Below are 11,784 nucleotides of genomic sequence, written 5' to 3' on the forward strand. Positions count from 1 at the left end.
TGTTCACTTCAAAAAAATATATTCAAATTTGGTAGGAAATGTGAAACTCTATCAATTTAAGTGCTTCTATAAGTCTCAATTCTAAATTGAAGCGGTGGTTTTAATGATTAATTAATGAAAACTGAATTTTCAGTATTCTAGAAATATGATAGAAAATGCAGTAAGGATCAGTCCATTAACTTATGTGACAAAGCCAGAGGACGAGAAGAAAAGATGGTGTAAAATTAAAATATTTACCTATTTTACAGATAATTTAAATCCTGGTTAACTGTCCAACCAAACTCTGAAAGGAACAAAATTTCAAAAGAAAGCCATATAAATCTCAACGAAATGAAATGCATGTAAAAGAGGAAAGCTACTTCAAATGAAGAAGGTATAATGACAAGTGACAGTATAGGACAGCACACTTTTCCTTTTAAATGATTGTTGAACAAAGTACGACGAAAGTTTTTTTTTTTTATGAAAAAGAACGAAGTAACTAGTTTGGGGACAAAATGACAGAATAAGAGATGGAGACAGCGATAGATTGTCAGCTCATTCTGCAACATTAGCGCTTCGAGTGTTATGGCCTGTATAAAAATATAAAATGAAATGAAATAAATTTCTGTAATCAATTAATTTCTCTCATATCCATCCAATAGAAAGTTTACATTGTTCATTGAAATTCTAAAACAATGCTATCTTAGTGCTTACATCAGTTACATCAGATACACAGGTGCAAATGTCACAGTAAAAGATCATCGAACTCGGAAGAACTATTCAGCTCATATCAGTTAGTGATTAGAAGGCTATCAATGGAATAGTAAAAAGGCCACAATATATACTATAATTCCAATGCAAAAATTCAATTCATATCCATTGCATAAATAAACTTTACCTTAATTATTAAGGTAAAGTTTATTTATGTAATTAAGAGAGAGAGTAATACTGTAGCAGAAGTATAGTGGAAAGTGAACATTGGATAAGTATGTGAGACTGAGAAGAAATGAATGCCTTTAAGAAGGGTAAGGTAACACAAAAAATTTGTTGTAGCAGAAAAAAAAAAGACGAAAATCACAGTTGTAGCAGCAAAAATGAAAGTTTTTATTTAAGATGAAACGTGCTAAACTTAAGTGAAACGTGCAATAATTATGGTTAATGGATAATTTTAAAATATAATTTGAAATGAGCAAGAAGAATACAGAAATGATAGCAGCAGGAACAACTGTTCTCGAATATTTTATCATTTTTCAGCTTAACTAGCATACGTGACTTTGCTTCACGTTTCTACTTTTCCAATAAAGATATAATCATGTGAAAGAGAGAAAGATAAGATGGAAATTTATTGTTGAAGAGATGGTGATGATGATGATGATGCATTTTGTTGCAACAAAAAATAATTTTCAGAATTAGAAAGAATTTTTTGCTTTCTTTTTTTTTTTGTAAATTTATGATCCGAAAAGAGATAGATAGATGCATTTGTTTCACATGTTTTCTATCAAATAGCATTATTTGTTCTAGCAGATAAATTTTGTTTAATTTTCAAATCAATAATAATTGTCTACTGAGTGCTACAGTTGTTTAATGAACACATATTTACTTATCTTTTCATTCCTTTTTTTTTTTTTTTTGTTTGTTTTATCAATAATTATTTGCTTATTCCTGCGACAAACCTTTTTATAAATGTGTCAAAGAGATATTAAGTTTGATGTTATTTTGAGAAATAATAAAAACAAGATAAAAAGAAAAGAACTGAAAACAAGCAGAGTGTTCACATTTTCATCAAATTTAATCAAAAAAAAAAAAAGAAAGAAAAAAGGTTTAACAGATAAATTACTGTTTTCCATTATTTCAGAGACATTACAAAATTCTATTGCAAACTAAAAAAAAAATGAAATGCATCCACCATTTCATCCATTCTTTGCATATAATATAATATATTTATTTGATATGTTTGCACTGCATGTGTGTACTTTGAAAAATAAAATTGCTAAAAGCCAAGGAACCATTCTGCATGTTAAACAAAGCACTGATACTTGGAATAAGCTGAAATGTATTATTTTATTTAAGCAAAACAAAGAAAATAGCTTCTGCTATCTGCCTATTGTCTTGCTTCTGTTTGATGAATTCCAATGAAGCAAATTGACAAATGCCAAATTTATTCCTTCCTTTTTTTTTTTTTTTTTCCCTGTTTTTCACTTTAATTTTTAAAGCTTTGTGGTGAATTGAAATGTCAATGGAAACGAACAGATGGGGAAGAGATGGTAGGAAAAAGAAAAGAAGAGAAAACCTCGCCCTTTCGATCAATTTTTAAAAGTTACAAAGTTCTGCTAGGGCAAAAAGATACATAGCTATGAAAAAAATAAAATGATTGAAATCATTTCAGGATGGAATCATTGTCAGATATTCACATCAAAGAATTCCGAATGATTTTTATAATTGCGATATATAATAAATGAAAGCAGCAATTCTAATTGTACCTTATTTTTCCTTAATTTGCAGCTGTGCAAAAATCCAATATAAATCTTTTAAATATGAGAAACAACTGAACCTTTTGTTTTCTCTCAACATTCGAATTAAAAATATGTAATGATGAGAGATTAAATCAGTTTGTGCCCGAAATTAATTTGATTATAAAATGAGATGAATGATCAATGAGACATTCGAAATATACTTGAAAATGATGAATAATGTGAATGATATAATGAATGTTACACATTGAAATTGTTAAATTAATCTCGAGAAGTGATGAAGAAGATCAGATCACATTGTTATTTGTTTTAAATCAAATTTATGACAAATTTAACAAAACAAATAAGTTTGAAGCAAAGAAATTTATTAATTACTAAGCATTTTCATCCATCTTTACCAAACTACTTCTACCCTTTCTAGTGCCACCATATTTACAGAGAGACGACATGTAAACAACTGGTTCAATTAAAAAACATCCAAAATTGGAATAGCAGAAGAAGCAGGCAGCATCAATTATAAACAAACTACCCTCTTTGTCATCTATGCTTTGATCTTCGTCTGTCTAACTTAGCAACGAAAGGACGAAGAGAGTTCCCAGAAAATGTTTCTACTCATTTGCGCATTAACAAAATGTGCGTTCTTGATGGAAAAAACGGAGCGCAAAGTTACTCTTTGTCCTCTGTTCTATTCCTTACTTTCTCTATTTTCACTCTTTGAGAGAAATAATCGATGTAAAATTCAAAGAATGAAAGTTCTGATCACACAAATCCCATAATCTTTGACCAATATCAAAACTATGATAACGGTTCTCGACAATCTTCTCGACAGTCTTTAATTGTTAGCCATTAGTGCAATTTGCGCTTGATAAGAGTTTGTCTGCAATAATACATAAAAAACGTGGCAGCAACATAAAATTTCATTGTAAAAGATTTATTGTTGTAATCGCGTGCACTTGCACTCTCTTATGACTTCTGTTACCAGCACTACAGTTTCACCACTTTCCCGAGAAGAACCGGTCGCTTCGGAATATCCCAGATGTAATTTACTTTCACACCGCCAATTTTCATATTTGTAAAACAGTCTAAAATGAAAGCAGAATCCCCCTTTCTTCTCATTTCCTCATTTGACATTCCATCATTTGAGAGAGTAATCTAAAATCTGAACAGATGATACCATCTCATATCAATCAGATACTGCACTTACAGACATGACAGAACATTTTTATCACAGCAATCTATTTACAACTTTATTATTACTTACTATAATATATTTACTGAGCGGCAATTATTCACTCATTTTATGCAACGTATTGTGCACTTTACCGCCCGGAATTTTAACTTATTTCCAGATGACTAGCAAAAATGGCATTATTAAGGCTTGTTTTTCTACTTTTGCTCAATTCTCTGATATAAAAGACTACATTAAGCTGAATTACTTGAAAATAATAAGGAGCAATGCAAGAAGAACAGCAAACTATTGAATACACTTAACAATGAGAATTTCAAATGTTCAAATGTATAAAATTTTCAATGGTAATTGTTTAATATGCAGAAATCGATCATAGTTTATTGGATTATCTGTGGTATATCTTTCACTTTTGATACGATAAGTGCTTCAATCAGCAATTATTCCTATTTTAAAACAATAACATTAATGCTTTTGTTTCATTATTGTATGATGGAAAATGTTGAAAACAAGGTTTGGTTAATTCTTTTTTTGAATTTTATTTATTAACAATTTTTGACCCATTCAATTAGGTTTCGGTTGTGTTTTTTTTTTCTTTTTTTTTTTTGTAAAAAACTAATTTATACAAATTTCAGTATACTAGCCACTTTTTTTTAGTCAGTTCCCTTCGGGAATGTTAGAAATCTGAGTCATTTGAAACGAACTGCAAAGGAATGGGTCTCGAACAAGCAGTCACAACATGGACGAACATCTGAAAATATTACTTCTGATTTAGTAGGACATAGTGACACTACGCTTGGCACTCTAAAGACAGTACCAAAAGAGAGTGTAAGTATCACAACACAATAAGATTTTTAACTGATTGAGTGCTTTGTTGTTGTTGTTTTTGTTTGTTTGTTTGTTTGTTTTGTTTTGTTTGTTTGTTTTGTTTGTTTTTTTTTTCGAGAAATTTTAAGAAAGAAGGAGATAATATGTTATGAGGAACAAATTATAAATATCTCACACATAACTTTTTAAAGATTGCAGTGCACTGCTGCTACTGGTTTGAGTTTGAGTATTACAAAATCAAATTCCACAAGAACAGCTGCAGCAGGACGATCATGTTCATCAAGAATTGCCAGAACCGGAAGATTGATGGAAGAGGAGAGAACTGAAACTGTGGAACAAAGTTTTAATAAAGTTATAAAAATTTTAGGACATTTGATAAAGTTGTAAAAATTTAATTTATATAAACTTCGAATATCAGAAATAGCAGTTTTCATCGGCCTATCCAATAAGCTAGCGCAAATTATTTCTAATATTTCAAAAAAAGTGCACAAACATTAATCAATGAACTATTTTAATTACTTTCAATTCCTGAATTTCATTGATTGACATTCTAGACTTCTTATATTCATTCTTGTATTGATGATAAGAATATTATGATTATTTCAGAATTATCAATTAACAAATTATATGGGAAATTCAAGAAATAATATCGAAGGACTTGTTTCATTTCCTGATTCACAGGTGTAGGTTTTGTCAGAATATATTTCTGTTCCTACTTAAACAATAAACAAATATAAATATATTATATTTGAGGAATACTAATCCAAGCATATAGTTTGTGATTATTTTGAAAAGTTTAACAGATAACAATTCGAAACGATAATACTGAACCAGTAATACTTGCATTCACTAATAATTACAAAAAGTCTGTAATATGGGCGCTAAAAACGAATGCTATAAGACGTTTTGCTGCATTTCCAACTACTGGAATAATTCTGCCCTCAGAAACAGTACAAGTTAGCCACACATTTTTCAAATTTTAACTCCAAATTTTGTAAAACTTCCTCAAAAATTCTACAATATTACTATTAGCAAGCAGTTATAGATGAAATTTTTGGAATTACGAAAAGTTTATCAAATAATTTTTTAGATAAAAATTGATTTTTTGGGGCAAATGTCAAAAAAAAATTTAAATGATCGACTCTCGTTGGAATATTTTGTTACTGACCGAAAATTTATAAGTGATGGTAATTACTACAATTTCTTTCATCACAGTGAATTGACTCGAATGAAAAAATGTTTGAAAGTGATCTATGTTCAGTAATGACCATAGCATGTCAATGTATCTACTATTGTCATCACTTTGTACAATCAAAATACACTGATAAATTATATCAAACATTACTTAATTAATACTATGTCAGGAGAAGTCCCTAAAACATATTTAATGTTGTATTTCACTTATTTTATATTTTAATTTCGATAGCCAAATTTACGTAAATTATATTAAAGTTCACTTATCGCAACAGAAGCATTTCGGCAATTGCCTTGTTGTTACTCTTGTTTCTTTCACTTCAAGCAAAAAATATTTTTGTAAATTGAATGCGTCAGCAATTCTGACATTCATCCATCTTCTTGACACAAACATTCCAGCAACTCTGGATGATGATGTTGCATTGGTTGATTTTATGGGAGTTTTTCCAGTATCTCCCGAAAGTACGGTCATATTCTCACTTCGTCAATTGTGAAAAGGTGCTTATTATCATTGTCATCAATTAAAGTTGCTTTATTGAAGTTGCTTTGCTATCATTAGTTTCTCTGCTTATTATCACTTAACTTATAATGATGATCCTTACGGAAATTGCTAGTCCTTTTTAATTATGTAACATGGCTTTTGATTTATTTGGTTTATAAAATCGTAGATCATTTTTACAGTTTTGTTTGCATACTTTTTGTTTAAATTAATTATCAAATTTTTAGGGTACTTTAACAAGGAAAATGGAAGAAAGTATAAAACTCTAATTGAACTTCTCATATTTATGTGCCCCAATGATTCACAATTAAGACCGAAGAGACCTAATAGAACAAAGACGTCATAACATTTTACATTTAGAATTTAGATGAATAGAAAAAATAAGAATTATATCAGCTATTATATCATTTTCAGGTGTCTAAATGAGTTGCAGTACCTGCCACGGTATCACTGTCATTGTATTGAAATAAAGTATCTCGAAAAGATGTCTAGCAGAAATCTTATAAAGTTGGTAAATGTGTTGTTTATTGTTTACTGAAACTGAACAATACTGTTAGTCAATATATCGTATTCTGTGAATTATGATAAAAGCATACTCTATCAAGAAACTGAAAATCAGTTTTTATTCACGTGAAAATAACTTTTCGAGCAATAATTATCGTTTCAACATTTCATGATAATATGCTTACATTAACTTACATAAAAAAAAAAAAAAAAAAATTCACGTAAATTCTGATTTAATGTTGCGCTTGTCGATAAGCTAGCATTTTTCCCACAATTTTGGCAGCTGCATCAATACTACTAGCAGCAGCAATAAGTTTCGCATCACTACCTTTGGTTGCATGCAATTTCTGCGCGATGGATGCAATACTTGCATGTACAGATTTCATCGCTTTAATGCAGTTATCGCGACTACCTGTCACTTGCGTTCTTTTCTGACTGCTGTAATCCTGGATGGTTCTGGCTAGCCTAGACACACTGGCATGTAATTCGACGTGTTGGCCATCATCGAGTTTGGCTGCTGCTTGTGCAAGGGTAGTGATTAATGATTGGATAGCCATCTGGCATCCATCCTGAAACATTTCTGTTAACCGATGTCTAAGCTTCATAAGGCTCTGTGCCAAAGTCTAGGCCTTCATGTACCAAACAAAACAAAGTCAGCCTTACCGGTGTCTGCGATTGAACATGGATGACGAATAGGACGCTACTAATGAAAATCAGTGCCAAATGCATATCTACTGATCACTGCTGTAATCATTAATATTAATTATCATCAATTCTAACATCTTTCTTTAAATTAGAATGAATTGCAAAGAAGAGCAATCACAACTGCCTTTAATAAATGCTTAGATTTGAATTGAACTTCTCATTACCCACTCCTGTGATTCTTAATTAAAACCTAAAAGAGTAACTGTGACCACAAAAGTTTGAATCAAAAATACTTCACCTTATTACTTCCAGTCAAATGTTTAGGATTTAGATGAATCAAGGGTAATAGTTCTAGATAAGGGTAATAGATCTCCCATTTTGCCCGTTGCGGGTTATCAATATAACCATATTACAGTTAGGTTTCTCAAAAGAGAGCTTATCTAATAGAAGTCTTATAAAAGTAAGTGCTGAGCTGGTAAATGATTTTTTGCTATAACTGGACCATATTTATAGCAATTTTGTGAATTATGACAAATGCGCCACTCATAAAGAACCAAAGTTTAATTTCATTCATGTAAAAATGGATTTTTGAATTATTATTATTACAAAAATTATGACATTGTTTGAATCAAAATCCTTCCATTATTTCTGCAATTTCAGATTTCATTGTGAGTTTGCAATAAAACTAGACGAATTGTCATTGTATGTCGCGACACTTTCACAATAGGAAGTATTCTCAGTATTAACGCAGTTTTTCATCTTTCAAACTCAAAATTTCAAATTAAACTTTGACCTTCATCAGCACTGTATTTCCATGACCAACAAAAAGAATATCAAATTACACTGTTTTATTATATAAAATATTTCCTATGTATAATTAGAACTAAAATAAATAAACAAATAAACAAATCAGATGATATCAGCCTAATCGATAATTTGTTCGGTAAATTAGTTTATTCCGTTTTTTTTTAGCACATTTTAATCACTTACTTTTATCCTTTCTTCCATTACATCTTTTGGTACGATCAGATTAATTAATCATTTATTAATATAAATCCATTCATTACGAATTCCATCACATCACCGAGACTAATTCACTGCAAATATTAAATCGAATAATAAATGAAAAGAAAAATGGCATAATATTACTATTAAAATGATCGAACTCATGAAGTAATACTCGCAATAGATGAATAACCAAATTGATGGTACTAAAATTTACAAACCTATGTTTATAATTCCAGTACTGATTGTGTTGGTGGATTAATGATATCAAAAGTGATACTTCTGATATGATAGAGACAATTAGTTGATTGTATCTGATATATGGAATTAATGGTACCAAGACTTGTTACACCTGAATTAGAGGTGCTAATAGGTTAGTGGTAGAGAAAAAATGGCTGTAATAGTGAGGTGGTCACCTCGCACGAACCTTTCTCATACGTTAGTTAAGATTTTCAGAAAAACTGGTTTGGTTAAGTGGTTGACATAATGGTGACGAATAAATAGGTATGCAGTGGCACTGTGATGTCACAGTGTTTGCTGAATTTGGTATTCTCGTGATTCCGTGTCTAGTAACGTCTATTAGTCCTACTCCCGAATATGTATACGTTATTAATATTATGATTTAATCAATACAAAATTTAAAACATACTTCTTTTGTTTGAATAACCGAAAGAAATTAGTTGATAATGTTTTTATTTGTGTAAATAATTCAGAAATGATCTCTCACTAGTAATCGGAACGTAAAGCTTTTTGGATACTATCGAGTTCAACATGGATGGTGAGCATAAGTTTGTCTTTTCCTGATTTCATATTTATAGATGAAACATATCATTTCTGTATAATTTTATTTGAGGATAGAAAGTTACACTGAGAGATTTGATAATCGTTTTTTCTTGGTTATTAAGAAGTATTTTAAGTGCTAATCAATGACAAAATTTAGTTATCAGTCAAAATCCATTTTTTGATGTTATTAATTGTATAACATAACGTGTATGGTTTGTTTCATCTATAAATGATATAGGCCCAAATAGAACTTATGGGAAAATGATTCAAACAGTATTTCGAGATAGTTTACCTGCTAGTATTTATCTGTTGGAAGGATAGTTGAAGCGCTCTCAAATTGATTTTCATTGTTTGATCACTTACAGATTTTATTTTAATGGATGAATCGGGACACAACATCGTGGATTTGATGTGGATAAATGACAGTTCAAGACTTGCAACAGGTTGGGATACAGAAGCTTGAAATTTCATCTTAGTTGGATTTTGACTAGTTAAAATAACACAGAATGAGAATTAATTATTTAATTGCAAGGTTATTGATGATCTGTTTCCGTAATTTTTGAAGTCTCATGATTTATTTTGTGATAAGTTTTTTTTCGTATCCATGTCAGCGGCAGAGCAGTGTACAGATGGTGCCACAGCTAAGAAATAATTCCTCTTCCTGTAGATTACAAAATAACTTATTCTTGTATTTGACTTACATTCTCCGACTTCCATGACATAGAGTGTCAGCCTCAGTATCGGCTTTTTTCCTTTTTTAATATTGGGCCAGTTGTATATTCAGTCTTCACGTTTGTTTTTTTCGTTTTCCCATATGCGTCTTTCATATAAAATATACACAAAAATGTCTTTAAAAAATACCTCACTTATACTGCTATACGTACGTCAACTTATTGATTATTCTTCTGTGCGCTTTTATAAATCAGAAAAGACGGACAAGTACGCACTCAAAATTCTGTTTTTTCTATTTCTTCAATTTGTGACGGCCATCAGTTTTTTTTCTTTTTTTTTTTTTCATATCAAAATATGCCACAAAATAGGATGTCATTACAGAGTGATCGGAGGTTTAAGTGGCGGAACATTTTGTGTTGCTGATGGGAAATAGTAATATTGACATATCATTTCAACTTGTAGATGTCCGAAAAAAACATGATTTCATGATAATAATCGTTCATCATCATCATGGGAGACTGCAGTTACTATCGCTTGCTCGTATCTTACAATTTATTTGTTTTATTAAATGTAAATCTCCATAAATGGTATACCTGAATCATCTCTTAGGAATATAGTAGTGCATACCTGAATTTAACTAAAATAACTGATCAGATAGTATTGTGTTCTTAACTGTTATTTGATGAAACTGATACCATCAGTATTATATATAAATTATGTTGGAGCTTGAGATTTTTGGTTACTTTTCTTTCAAAGGTCCTCACACTAAGTTTTACTTTTGGAGATTGTAGAGCTTTTTAAACCATTTTTAGCTTTTCTGAACGTCATTATGAATGTTGAAATATTAACAATTTTATACCTATCATTTATGCTACTAAGGTTTGGATACGTCGGAAAGGATCACTTCGATTAATCAGTTTATAAAAATGTTCTCTGTCATGTAGAGACATCATTTTTTTTTCCATTTACTTTCTGTTATCACATATTTCCATGTATTTCACAAAAACTGTTGATATTTTGACCAACATTCTTCATATAGCACTATTCCAATTCTACTAACATTTGAAACAGAGATGCTAGTAATATCAATGACGTGTCTTTTTTGTAAGTGAAATTTTAAAATGTTATGGTCTTGAAATTTTGAATTCCATTGCCATGAAAGTTAGCAGATCTTAGTCGTGGCTATTCATTGCTGATTGTCATCAAAATTTAAGTAAGATTAAGATCTTACTGGTGGAATTGGCTTTAGCAAAGCGAAACATACTTGAAACAAATTAACGATTGGAATTATCAGATATTTCTCATATGTTATGGCACTTTTTAGATTTGTATGACATAATTATTACATATGAATGAGGTTTAGTGCTGTGATGGGTTACATCATACTGTTGCTAACAGTTGATTAGCTTCAGAACGTATTAATTAAGTTAATCAATAATCGCATTTTGTTTGACAGCTATCGATTTTTTCAACTTCCTTTTTGCTTAGTAAGTAATGTATTAATGGGTCCTCTTTTTTTTTTTATAATATTGTATGAATTTCATCAGTATTATAGATTTTTTTTTCTATAATTGAGCATACGAAGAAACTTTCACTGCCGATACTTGTCAGTTTTTTTTAGTAGAGATATTTGAGTACAACTGAATCGATTGTAAGAAAGAATATGATTAGGACCAAGAAAACCATGGGAGGACTTGTATTCCATGTATTTTTCATGCTTATATGGTTTCTGGTCGTGAATAATCGTCACGAGAACTCTGTTTATTTCTTGTAAAATAGAGATGGGAAATTTTTCATTCATCGAATGACTTCTTGCGGAATATTTTTCTTATGAGATGTGTCATTAGTAATTCAATTGGATTATTTATTTGTTTCTTGGTGCATTATAGTTAAGTTTTTGGTATCTTTATTTTGTGTATACGAACTTTTGATCGCTGTATTTATGCTTATATTTTCGCATACGAAATTATTCGTATTTTTTTACTTGCCAACAGTGAATCATTCTTTGCAATTTCAGG

At 30.3% G+C, this 11,784-nt stretch overlaps 2 protein-coding genes across 2 annotated transcripts; one reads left to right on the forward strand and one right to left on the reverse strand.

Annotated features, from left to right (window-relative positions):
• Window positions 1-3,415: 3,415 nt before the first annotated feature.
• On the forward strand, window positions 3,416-6,152 carry Bm10248 (Uncharacterized protein; the record flags this gene model as incomplete). The annotated part of the gene is made up of 9 exons (XM_001898527.2): window positions 3,416-3,488; window positions 3,657-3,826; window positions 4,003-4,149; window positions 4,294-4,464; window positions 4,663-4,815; window positions 5,071-5,145; window positions 5,268-5,420; window positions 5,555-5,651; window positions 6,058-6,152. The coding sequence occupies 9 exons, from the start codon at window positions 3,416-3,418 to the stop codon at window positions 6,150-6,152; spliced, it is 1,134 nt and encodes a 377-aa protein (XP_001898562.2).
• A 742-nt stretch (window positions 6,153-6,894) lies between these two features.
• On the reverse strand, window positions 6,895-7,390 carry Bm10247 (Uncharacterized protein; the record flags this gene model as incomplete). Its single annotated transcript, XM_001898528.2, has 2 exons — window positions 6,895-7,230; window positions 7,325-7,390. 2 exons carry the CDS (start codon window positions 7,388-7,390, stop codon window positions 6,895-6,897), a joined length of 402 nt encoding a protein of 133 aa, XP_001898563.1.
• Window positions 7,391-11,784: the final 4,394 nt, after the last annotated feature.

This window comes from Brugia malayi, assembly GCF_000002995.4.
Source record: "Brugia malayi strain FR3 genome assembly, contig: Bm_v4_Chr2_contig_001, whole genome shotgun sequence".
NCBI classification, from domain to species: domain Eukaryota; kingdom Metazoa; phylum Nematoda; class Chromadorea; order Rhabditida; family Onchocercidae; genus Brugia; species Brugia malayi.